Genomic DNA, 12,129 nt, shown 5'->3' on the forward strand with positions numbered 1-12,129 from the left:
TAGACTGCATCAAAAGAAGCGTGGTAATCAGGTCAAGGGAGGTGATCCTGCCCCTCTGCACTGTTGAGGCCTCACCTGGAGTACTGTGTACAGGTGTGGGGTCCTGAGTACAGAAGAGACACAGACCTGTTGGAGTGTATCCAGAGTGGGGCCACAAAAATGATTCATGGGATGGAACACCTCTCCTATGAGGACAGGCTGAGAGAGCTGGGGCTCTTCAGCTTGGAGGAGAGAAGGCTGTGAAGTGACCTGATAGTAGCCTTTCAGTATATAAAGGAGAGCTACAGGAACAGCTTAGAAAAAGCCAGAATACACCAGTAACTCAAAATAGTCAAAAGTAATACCTTCCTGCAATACACTATGCTTATGAAAAGTAATACTTCCTGGCATAGTTCTGGGCCATCCAGTGTTTGTACTTCCCAGGATAACACTAAAAGGCATTTTATACCTTTGTTAATATGGTTGAAGCTAATACTGTCCAGATATAACTTCTGTGTTGAAGACTTTCCTCCAGTGAGATTTCTTTTGAGATTTCCTCAGAGATTTCCAAGAGCTATGTTTTACTCTCTCAGTGTCAGTATTAAAAGACATTAATTTTCAAACTTATGCGCAAAAATCATTTGTCTGGCTTCAGTGAGGCTGCTTATAGACTTCAGAATTACTCATATCACTGAGGAACTGCAAATGATGGCATCATGTTTTGTAAATATTAGTAGTCTCTAGCTTCAACAGTTTCAAGAGCTGCAATGTGTTTGAATATCTAGCTTTGAAATACCTGGCATGTTGCAACTTCTCTCAGAATGTTTATGGATGAAGTAGTTCAGATAAGTCTCTAAAATAAAATAAGCGAGAGAAAAAAAAACGGAGTTGAGGAAACTAGGAATCTGCTGGTTACTCTCTATAGGTGTTGCCTGTTTTTTCTTATTCTAATATCTGTCTTTTTATAGACATTGCAAAGAAATGTAACTTAGTCAAATATTTCCATCTCTCACCGGTGTCCAGCTTGGAAGCATCACTGATGTTTTGGCTCCTGACATAGAAAGATCTTTTTTTTCATAGACAGATAATACAAACATTCAAACACAAATTAGAAAAATGCCACTCAAAGTTTAAGGTGTTGCTTTGATAATCCCCATGAAAATGTTCCTTCTATCACCTTATAATGAACATAGAAATCATTTTAAGTTCACAGAATGTCTTTTATAATTAATTGATAGGAACATTATAGCAGTTTTTTGTTTTGCTCTTTGTTCCTCTGTTGAAAACTGGAGAATATAAGTAAATTTTATCTTTTGGTCCTCTGCAAATGTCTGTTCTTTGGAGATCTGTGATGTTCTACTTGGTGTACCCTGGCTGTTGGCTTTGTCTCCTTCAACTTTAAGCTTCTACTCTTCAGCTTTGTTTTGTCTTCAGTTTTGGTTATATCTTCCATCCTCTGAACAGGCCTTTCATAGGCTTATCTGACAAAATAGTTTCTTGCCAACACATTTCTGTGCTTATATTATAAATGAAAATTGTCTAAATGAATTTCCAAATGGAGTCAACTACACCTTTTTTAAAAAAATTCAGCTTTGTCTTTATGCTTACGTAGCTATGCTTCTAGTTACTGATGTCCTGACTGAGAGAAGTTACCAAATAATACGTTATTATCTAATTTTAAAATGAATGAAGATGAATTTATTAGTAAGAAATTAGTTCAGTTTCTCTCAAAAACGTTAGTCAAATCCTGTTTTAATGTAGCTTGCTTTTTATGGCCTAAAGGTTCAAAAGGAAAATTCCACTTCAGCAAAGCCAAGAAGGTTGGTTTACCTCTGTTAATATGACCTATCTGCTTGGGATGCTCTGATAATTTTTTTATTTTTTTTTTTAGAATTTGAAGTATGTTTTGGCCCTGAACTTTTTGTAAATATTTATAACAGGTTGAAAAGAGAGGCTGGTGTGTGACTGTTTCTGATAAGGAAATATGACTGTCAAATGCCATTGAAGAAACACACCCATCAGCTGCAATCCTCATCCCTTCCCAGTGTTCATAGTCCCACTGTGCTGTACTGGTGTCTCCTCAGGGAGACACTGGTGTCTCACTCATGACTCTGTGCAGAAAGCCTTCTGAAATGCCTTCACTTCTACTCGAGGCTCTCGCTCAACACAGCAACATTTGCCTTCTGGGAAATTGAAGAGGTAGGAGAAAAGGAACAATTTGGGAATGGTTGCAGATGGACTGAAAGGAAGATAGTGTAGAGATGCTCAAATCATTCAGGATAAAGTCACAGACTTTTCTTGACATTCCTAAGAGTAATCAATGGACAACTTGCTGAAAAACTATTTTTCTGTCCTTTCCATATTAGATAACGTGAACATTTTTCTTCTGGTAAAAATAAGAACATAGTTCTTCGAGATACCTCGATAACTACACTGAGTTATTAAGCAGTCTCACTAACAAAAGTAGAGTCTACTCAGCAAATGTGGGACCCTTTACAAATTCATACAATCTTTACAAATGTGCTTGAGTGGCAAAAAATAGAATTATACACACATCTTGGTTTTTGTGTGGCTACAACATTTTCCAGCAGATTTTTCATTCCTTCTCCCTGATTCAATATGCCACAAAGTACAATACACCATGGAAAATACAAGCTGAGGGTTCAGAATTTCCTGACAGCCAATCCAGAGCTGCAGAGAAAAATTGAGATGGTGAGAAGTAATGTTTTTCATGCAATTCTTGTAATTTGTATTAACTTCAGAATTAGCAATACCACAAAGAAGGATGTTCTGAATTTAAACATAAGGGATAAATTAAGCCAGTGAGGCTGTAACAGTTTATAACTAGCTGAGAATCTGATCCAGGATTTTAATAACGACAGTGTGAAGCTACTCCCCACTCAGTCAAAAGATTTTAAAGAATCTTCCCCTCATAAGTTTTTTTTTTTTTTCAGTAAAATAAATATTGAATGTGTTGCTCAGCTTCAAAAAAATTAATGTACATTTCAACATCATTTAAATCCAGTGCCGAGAATACTTTTAAGCATCATGTTCAAAATTATTTTATGTGGATCGCAGGGTAACTGTTAAAATTTATGACTAAGATAAAAATGAATTCTTCAGAGAGTCAACATTCATATTTTGTAGCCCAGTCATTGCGTCTTATATACATTAAAACACATTTAAGGAAAACATTGTCTTAGGAAAATAAGTATGGCTATTTTGCTTTGGACTTGAAGCCTTCAAAAAAAAGTATTTACTTAAAAGTGTGTATTGATTATAGGGCAGGAGACAGTAACATCTGGAGTTCACTTAAAGCTAAGCACAGAGAGAACTTCAAAGCATATTGCATGACTTCATGCTCCCATTTAGTTTACATGTTCACTCTCAGGAAGTATATGCCCTCTTTCTTTGCTTATGTCAAGGACTTAAAGAGCTTGCATTTGTGATATGTGTAATTGCATTAGAAGCCTTCCAGGAGACAGTATGGTCCATTTCTTTATGATGCTTCCTTAAGCCAAAATGACTCTATTTGTCTCTTGAAGTGCTTCAGAGAAACAAAGTTCTATAAACAATATGAGCTCATTAATGATAATATGTATGTTACTTGAAGGGACAACTTATTTAGAAGGCTCTAAAATAAAAATAATTAGATATTCTTCCACAAATATGACATAAATGGAGGCAAAAATAGAAGGTGTACTGAGAACTATAGCAAGTTTGACCCCTTATGTTTCAGTACTTACTTCAAGTCTGATGAGTGTTTCCATATTTCTTTCTCTTTAAAAAATCTTGTTTGTGGCTCTAGTCCCAAAATTCCTGTAACACTGTCCTGTTTACCTTCCCTATGGATTTTGCTTGGTTTGCTTCTTTGCTTGTTGAATGATTTAATCTTCATTTGAGCACCAGTGCTGGTGCAGTCCCAGAATTTAGACAGGATCTAATGCAATTGTGCTCCCCTATTTCTTTCTCATTCATATGATTGTTTCAGTTTTGCTTGCTACTTCAAGTGACACCCTATGTAGCTGCCTGCACTCAGCTGCAGAATGAAATGTGTCTTCCTTGTGCTTTCTGTACAGCTTAACCAAGTAACTCATGCCAAGGACCTGCAATCTTACAGTAGTATGTCCAGGGTCATCATATATTTCGATTTTAAATTATGTCTGTGTGGAATCTGAAGGTTTTACACTGGATTTTGGGATGCTCAGCTATCCAGCAATATCTCTGGATGTCTGCCAGACAACTAGAACTTTTCTGAGACGTCTGCTCAGAATGAGTAGATAAACAGTGCACAAGCAGTGAGCCCAATGCTCCTGAAGGGCTTGATCAGCATGGGGTGTACGTACAATGAACTATCAGATTCCCTGGGTTCAGTGCTCAGGCGCGAAGCATTTATACTGTACATGCAAAATAGATCAAACATTTCCTGGAAGAATGGAGTTTCCTCTGGTACAGTGCTTGCTCCATGTGCCTATGTTTCTTCCTGGAAATACTTGGTCCTCCTTAGATGGGTGGATGTGTTGCATATAAAATTAATTGGACTTAGGCAAGCACCAACAGAACAGAGCATTTGTCAACTCTAATAACAAAATATGTTTAAGATGTGGCTACTCACAGACATAACTTTTGCCTGCTGCAGGCCATGTCTAGTGTTTTTTATTCTGTCCATAGCCACTGTGATTTGCATCTATCATATTCTGCCATGATTGCTGATCCTTAAGTCTTAAGAATTCCAAACCAACGTGTTTTGCTGCCTCTCAATGTATGAGAAAAGAATTCTCTTCCAATTTACTTGGGAAAAAAAAAAAAAGAGAGATAACAACATACTCTTGTTAGTGTTAATCATTTGGGAATCCCTGCTGCCCTTTGGGAACAGCTTTGTTAGGACAATGAAGACAAAATAGAGTCCCTTTCAGATTTTGACAGATGCACTGAAGCCATACAGTGCACTGTCTCTGTTGTATCAGGACAGCACTGAAGTGATGTGATTGCCAGCATGGAGGAGAGGTCTGGGTCGTGTCCCCAGAGGTCATCATTGCCAGCAGGCAATACCTAGAGAGCATATTCCCTGCTCTCCACTAGCTCAAAGGGTCTGATTGTGAGAGCCCCCACACTGACACACACAAACAGAGAGATTATTCTGCAATCTCCGTGCTCAGCCTCAGGGCAGCCACAATGTGGTCATTGTTGTAGATGGGGGTCTTCCGTGCCATTGACGAAAACATTGCATCAGAGAGCTGAAGGAGACAAGGTGAAATGCATTTTTAGATAGTGCAGGTAACACTGACATACAGGCTTCATAGCTCAATGTCCTGACTGCTACTAGCACAACTGAAGATTAGTTATGAATAAATAAATGAAACTCTTTTAAACTTTGCAAGTCCTTTAAATTTTACAAGCTTTTTCTCTATTAAATCTTTAAATCCTAAGGCTCGTTAAACAAGTCTATTTGGTCTAAAAAAAAAAAGTACTTTAAAGATAAAAAGGATCTTTGGAAATAAAATTAATTATTTACAGAAGTATCAATTGCAGAATGTTTGTGGAAGTACTGAATATAGCTGATACAGTAATGTGATAGCTCAGCTTATTTTCAAACCAACAGACCAGTGAGATTAATATGATTTTTAATATGAGTTTCAGTAGGCAAGAGAATGAAAAAAAGACTGCTGAAGTTAAGTTGCATTTTGCATCTCACTCAAATACTCTGTTGTTAGAGAAGCTTGTGACACCTCGGTGCAATTAATGAGCATGATAGGTCAAATGCTAGATGTTAGAGAAAGAAAAATGAAACTTTAGAGTCCACTGCCTACATTTTTTCTAATATCTGCAAGATAATCAGAATGAGAAGCAAGCAGAAGGAGTTGGGAAATGTTGCCTGAGATATACTCCTCTCTGTGATTAAAAGCCACTGAGAACAGAGCGAAGGAAGCAAGCAGACAGCAAACTGGGTCACCAGGAAGGAAGCAGAAGATGAGAGATTTGGGGGAAGAGTGTTGGCTGAAAACAAGCTGTGAACTGTGCACAGAGGTAGTATTTCCAGTTGCTGGACTCTGCCTGGAGCTTTTACATATTTGAGGAAAAAAGAAAAAGGAAATATTGGTACATGACTGCTTCCTAAAAATTCAAAACAGACAAAAACATAGTTCTTAGCTAAGAGGTAGAAATGTACCTTGCCAATACAAGGTACTATCTCCTTTTCTACATCCAAGAAAAGTTAAGCAGAATGAGAGTAATTGTTTATTTTGTCAGAAGTTGAGTAATAGTTATGATAAACTGTAAGAAAGATTGGGGACAGACAACAACAAAGTACTCTGCTGCTGTTGCATTATTCAAGTGCTATCAACTTCACTGGAATGAGTGAGTACACTGATAGAATGATTGTAATAAGCAAAGGTGGCCTCTGGTGCTCAGAAGAACACCAAAAATGGCGAGGATAATTTGTTCCCTGCTTCTTCCCCTTTCTTGTAAATGTGACTAATTGTGATGGACTTAATTTAGGACTCACTGAATAAAATCAAACGTAATGATCCACAAGAATAAGATGTTCTGTCTCTGTGTAAACAAGGATTGAATGCTGTTTTTAACTACAAGGTGGCTTTATTGCTCCCTGTCTGTTTTATGGATTCTTTACCACCCATTATTTAATTAAACTGAAAACACAAGCCTAGCTTTCTCATTAGTCAGCCCATGAGCAATCATTAGGTGTCACTGAACCAGTTCTTCATGCAATGTGACTAACCTCTGCTTTGGGGATAGGATAAGAAGTGCTACTGGATCTACCATGGCTATCCTGAAATCAATGTATGCTGGCAGACCCCCAACAGCTTACTACTGCTCGATATACAAAACATAAATCATAGGTTCAGTGGGCCTACTTTGCTATTGCATTTTGTCAGCATTACAAACACAACAAAGTTGCTAACTAGAGTCACACGCAGACGAATCAACCTCCTTGTGTCCCATGGAAATACCCCTCTTCTTTGCAAATATTGCTCTCTACATGATACCATCATGGTTCTCCTTACTGGCACTCTTCAACCCTTTCTTGTGTGACTGATGCCCAGCAACAGAAGGGTTCTTTGATAACATTAACAGCTGTAGTATACTTTTCTCTTCTTTCATTTTCTTTTGTTTTCAAGTATTTTGGTTTGTATCTGCATGGGTTTTTGTTTTGTTTTGTTTATAATTGCATCCTGAAAACAGTTTCAGCTCACTCACTGAAGTCACTGTAATTTTTTTTGGTACTTCATCATCCTTTTCTACCAGTGTTTTCCATCTAGGAAGCCAGATCTGAGACCCCTGCTGCATTAAGTTTCAGTCAACCTTTTGGATTAGCTCACCACTGCTGTACATGTAAGTTACCAGAGGAAATGGAGCATGAGGTTTGTGATTAGTCCTTGTCTAACCAGACTGCTGTTCAAATTTTCTGTAAGAACAATGGACTTTACTTAGAACAAAAAAAATACATCCTTATAAACTTCTTTATAGACACCGAGGAAAAGGGCAAACAAACCAGAAAGCCTTAAGGGTGAGAAAGGTATGAGGAACGTAGGTTTCCGGCTACCAGAGTTCCCAAGTGACAGGCAACTTGGGCTTGTTGAGCTATTTCTAAGACAGGCATGCTGAGTCAGTACTCATGTCCTCCAAGACATTAAAAGCAGTGAGGAATATGCTTTGCTTCCTCAGTGGGAATTCTCTCCTTTTTCCTGAAACTGTTTTCAAGAGCTTTGAGTAGAGGAAGTGGAGACAACTGCCATTATTACATAAAACAAGACCACTTCCTCCAGGACAGAAGCTCCAGGTATATGGGTCAAAATGGCAGCCAGAGAACTTTTCCAGCACATGAGACTGAGAATAATTGGAGAAGATTAATACCAGACCACCTGGAAGCAAGCTTCAGTTGTTTACCAATAAGGATAAAGCATCTCTGCCTAATCTTTCTTGTTACAGGAATTTTACACAGTGGGATTTAATCTGTGCTCAAGTTTCAGATATGAGATTCTCAGCAGACTTTGTTCAGTTGATTTTCAAAAAAGCTCCATACTTTTAATATTGTTGTAAATGCATGTTAATTACTCAGTAACCTTTGACGTATTTGGTAAAGCTGGTTGTCACAGCAGTTGTTGCCATGTTACGTGATCTGTTTTCATTTAGCTTTTCGGTATGGTAATATTACAGAACTCACTGTGAGGAGAAAAGAAACAACCCACCAAGCCTCTTTCTTCCTAATATGGTGAAATGAAAAGCCCTGGTTTGAGTTAGCTGTTAGAAGTGCTGATGGAGTCAAAGCCGAGGGATCAGTCTGGTGTGGTGCCCGAAGAGCACAAGGGTCATGGTCAAGACTCACACTGGGAGGGCAGGAAGTGTTTAAATTCCGTGACCATGACTAAGTGATGGAAGGCAGCAAAGTGAAAAAAAAAAAAGGGAAAAAAAAAGGAAAAACTCCTCTGCTTATCCCAGCATGCCTTTGACTCCAGCACAGTGAGAGTGTTATTTCTGCGAGTGCTGCTCTGGGCAGTGCTCTAGAGCAGATGTGGAGACTTATTTTTTAACAAAACTTTAACAATACTGGTATCAATACGTAGTGAGCAGCAATGTGGGGGGCTCAGGCAGAACTCCAAGCTACAAAGGAAGTTGGGGAGGGACACAAGCCCTTGGCATAGGCTCTCTCCTTGCACAGTGCTGAGTGGAAAGGGGCCCCAAAGGCCTTGAGAGTGCCAGGAAGCTTTGCCTTTTTCCTTATTTGTGTTCGCTATCACCTCTCAAACAAAGGAGCAAAACTTCTCATAGCAGTGAGCAATTGGCTAGCACGACTACTTCCCCATCCCAGCCCTCTCCCCACTGACTGCACAGTTTTCCTGGCTGTTTCTCAGGGGTTCAGCTTCTCCTTGTTAACATCTCTGCTTCAGGACACTTTGCACAATTCTTGTGATATCTGTGAGGCCCACAGTTTTGTTTCCTTGCTGGTGCTGAAGGAAAAGAGAAAGGCAAATCCAAACAAAAAGATCCCAGGCCCCATACCCACTGCAGTGATGGTTTATTGGCAGGTACTTCAGTCACCTGAGTTGTGTTGAGCAAACATTAAAAGCTCACATCCCCTCAGCAGAAGACTGTGTGGTGAGCATCCAATAGCTTTAACCACATGTGTCACAAGTTCTTCTCAAGTTCCATAACTGGAGCTTATCCTAATTAATAACAGTTTCAGCATTGCGCTTAAAAACAGTCATTTGCCATCTGTGAGAAGGGAAGAAAAGATCCAGTCAGCTTCATTATATACTGCAGTGTTTTTACATCCATTAGGAGACCTTAGAAAAGGAGGGAAATACTGAAAAGGAAGCATCTTTTTTTTAATGGAGTAAAAGTGATGTCTGTGGTTTTAAACAAAGGGCTGTTGGCAGGATGATGCCATAAAGGAAAGGAAGAGAAAGGGAAACTGCATTTGAATTAATTCAGATAAGTGAAGGCCAGAAGACCTTATGACATAATTTTCCATTAATTCCTGCAGCCTAGCTCTCTAGTCATAATTGTGCTACCTCTTGACTCCTTTGTACAAATATTGTGCTGGTTTGTATTACTTTCTACTGTAATTACTGTAATTACAGTTGCAAAAGCTGTTTAAAGTATCGCAGCTGTAATAATGTGACAGAACAAAGTTAGATAAGACTTTTGCAGTGGGTATTTCATAAAATTTTCTGTGAAATTATACAACTGTCTTCACCTGTATGAGTTCACAATGGGAAAAGAAAAGAACAAAGGAACAAGGGACAAGTTTGTTAGTTTACTAAAAATCCAAAAATTAATTTAAGAGAAGAAATCTTTGTATTGAATTGTAACTTGAAATTTGATTTTTAGTGAATCAATTTTTTTAAACAGTGATCGAAATCTTCTGTTTGTCCTAAAATATATGATTTCACTTTTAAGATTTTTTAAAAAGATTTTATTTATTTTGAAGTTCTTTTTAAAAAATACTTTAAACAGAATTTTCAAATGGAAAAAGTAGTTATTCTTCTGATCTAAATCATCTCATATTTTTCTTTATAATATGCACAGTTAGTGGGGACAAGATGATACATTTCAGTGTTCCCAACTCTGATTATTTTTCCTCAAAAGTATTTCAGCACGTAAACAAAATAGAAAGAGACAGAAAGAAAAGCTGAGGCACGAAGAAGTTAAAATCCTTTTTTATTGTCTCATTAGAAGAGTAGCAGTATTAGATATAAAAATTGTATCTGCTGAGTTCCCCTCTTGGGTGTAAAACATTAAAAGTCTTTAAAGAGATAAACTGTTAGAAGAAAACAAATCTCCAGTCATGACTTCTATGAGCAAGAGAAATCATGAAGACCACCAGAACTGTGCACTTTGCTTCCAACATCTTGTTGCTGGCCTTCCTGGTACAGCCACATTTGAAACCCTGGTTGCACGTCCAGTCCGCATATTAGAAAAGTAAAATATTTTTAGTTTTCATCTCTGTCTCTTTTCAGAAAATCTCTTCCTCGCTGCCGAAGAATTAACAGGATGCTTTCCAATGAGTCAATGCCAACAAGTCCTCCAGTATTCACTCGCTCCAACTCTCAGGCCTCCGTGGACAGCACCTCCATGGAGGACTTCTGGTGCGAAGTGGAGAGCATCAAGGAGAGCAGTGAAGATGGGCCTGAAGAAGCAACACTCTTGGAGTTCAAACCTGCTGATGGTAAGCACATAAACACCACTTCTTCTCCACACCTTAGCATTTCCTGATCTCTTTGGTGATGCTTTTCTCTCTTTCCCTATTACAAGCAAGATTAAAATACGGATTTCTTTGAGTCAGGAAAGAGAAGCACTAAAAGAAAACTTTATCTCCAGCATTTAATAATCTAAACCGAAATCCATTAAAGGACAGAAAAGTTCAATTAATATATTGGAATTTTCCATTTTCCAGCTTTTGGTAGAATATAAAGTAGAAGTTATGAAAGTCTTGAAGAAGTTTTTAGCTAGATATCATTTTGTGCTATCAAGTTTGGTGGCTGCCTGTTTCTCTGAAATTGACTTGAGGAGATATTATAGATGAGTCCAAATATAAAGATGACTACATTCTTCAGCTTCCTTACTTATTAAAACTTACTGATCTCTTCTATGAATTACATCTGGAACAAGTCCTCTAACTTTTCGCAGTTATGATTCCACTTACAAATGTATTTTATTATACAATACAAAATACCAGGTGTTAACGAAAGACAAAACTGAAATTTTTCTGAGGCCAAGGCCCACTGATTGTTGCAGCCACTTTGAGGATCAAGGCCACTAGCCTGGGAATAGCTGATCTAAAGATAGATTTTGAAAGAATGGTGTATTCTCTTCACGCTGTTGTTAATATGAGTGAAGTGTCTTTTCTTACCTTTACATGCAATAGGATATCATTAATTTTGCTACCAGGAAAAGGGTTGAAAAGGGCAAAGGATGTTACTTTATTTTGTAATCAAATAAGTAATCATTCATGATGAGTATCCAACAGAGAGGTATCTAGCTCTAACTACATGCTGTTTCCATGGGGAATGACTTCCACTGACTAGCTCTAGTCTCCTCTCTTGGGAATAAAAGTAGAAGACCTCCATTTACCAGAAATCTGTCTTCAGTAAGGGACAAAATGTGGTAGCTTAAAACCAAGCTGCCCTTTTTTTTTGTTGGCCTGTGATCTCAAATAAAGATAGGTGGAAGTGTAACTGAAAAATTATGGTTATTGTTACAGAAAAGCAATCTGCCTCAGTTTGCCCTTATTGGGAAAGTGTGCTGTTGCCACTAAGGCTATCAGCATTCTTGGTTATGTTAGGAAAAACACCACCAGCAGATCAAGGGATGTGACTCTTCTGTTCCACTCAGCACTGGTGGGGATGCATTTGGAGTGCCGTGTTCAGTTCTGGGTTCCCCAGCTCAAGATGAGATCGTGAACATCATAGTATTTCCCTCATGCAATTATCAGTGTGAATGATATGTCCATGACTTTTCCCCCACATCAGGGGAAGGTTGCAAGCCAGTTAAGTTAATAGGACAAGGAAATGCAGGAGCCTATTTTACCAGTTCTCAAAAACTTTTCTGTTGCTCTCATGACTGCTCAGCTAACTCTTCACACCAATGCAAAGTGTACTGTAGTTCCATACTATCGTTCATCTGATT

At 38.2% G+C, this 12,129-nt stretch overlaps 1 protein-coding gene across 1 annotated transcript in view; it reads left to right on the forward strand.

Moving 5' to 3' along the window:
* ARHGAP28 (Rho GTPase activating protein 28) overlaps window positions 1-12,129 on the forward strand; it is a gene marked incomplete at both ends in the record, with an annotated part of 70,890 nt that overhangs the window by 28,803 nt on the left and 29,958 nt on the right. Inside the window, one exon of the mRNA XM_079533691.1 lies at window positions 10,461-10,669. Within this exon, the coding sequence (XP_079389817.1) occupies window positions 10,461-10,669 (209 nt within the window). The remainder of the gene's footprint in view (window positions 1-10,460; window positions 10,670-12,129) is intronic.

The sequence above is a fragment of the Tetrao urogallus genome, assembly GCF_951394365.1.
Source record: "Tetrao urogallus genome assembly, chromosome: 3".
NCBI lineage: Eukaryota > Metazoa > Chordata > Aves > Galliformes > Phasianidae > Tetrao > Tetrao urogallus.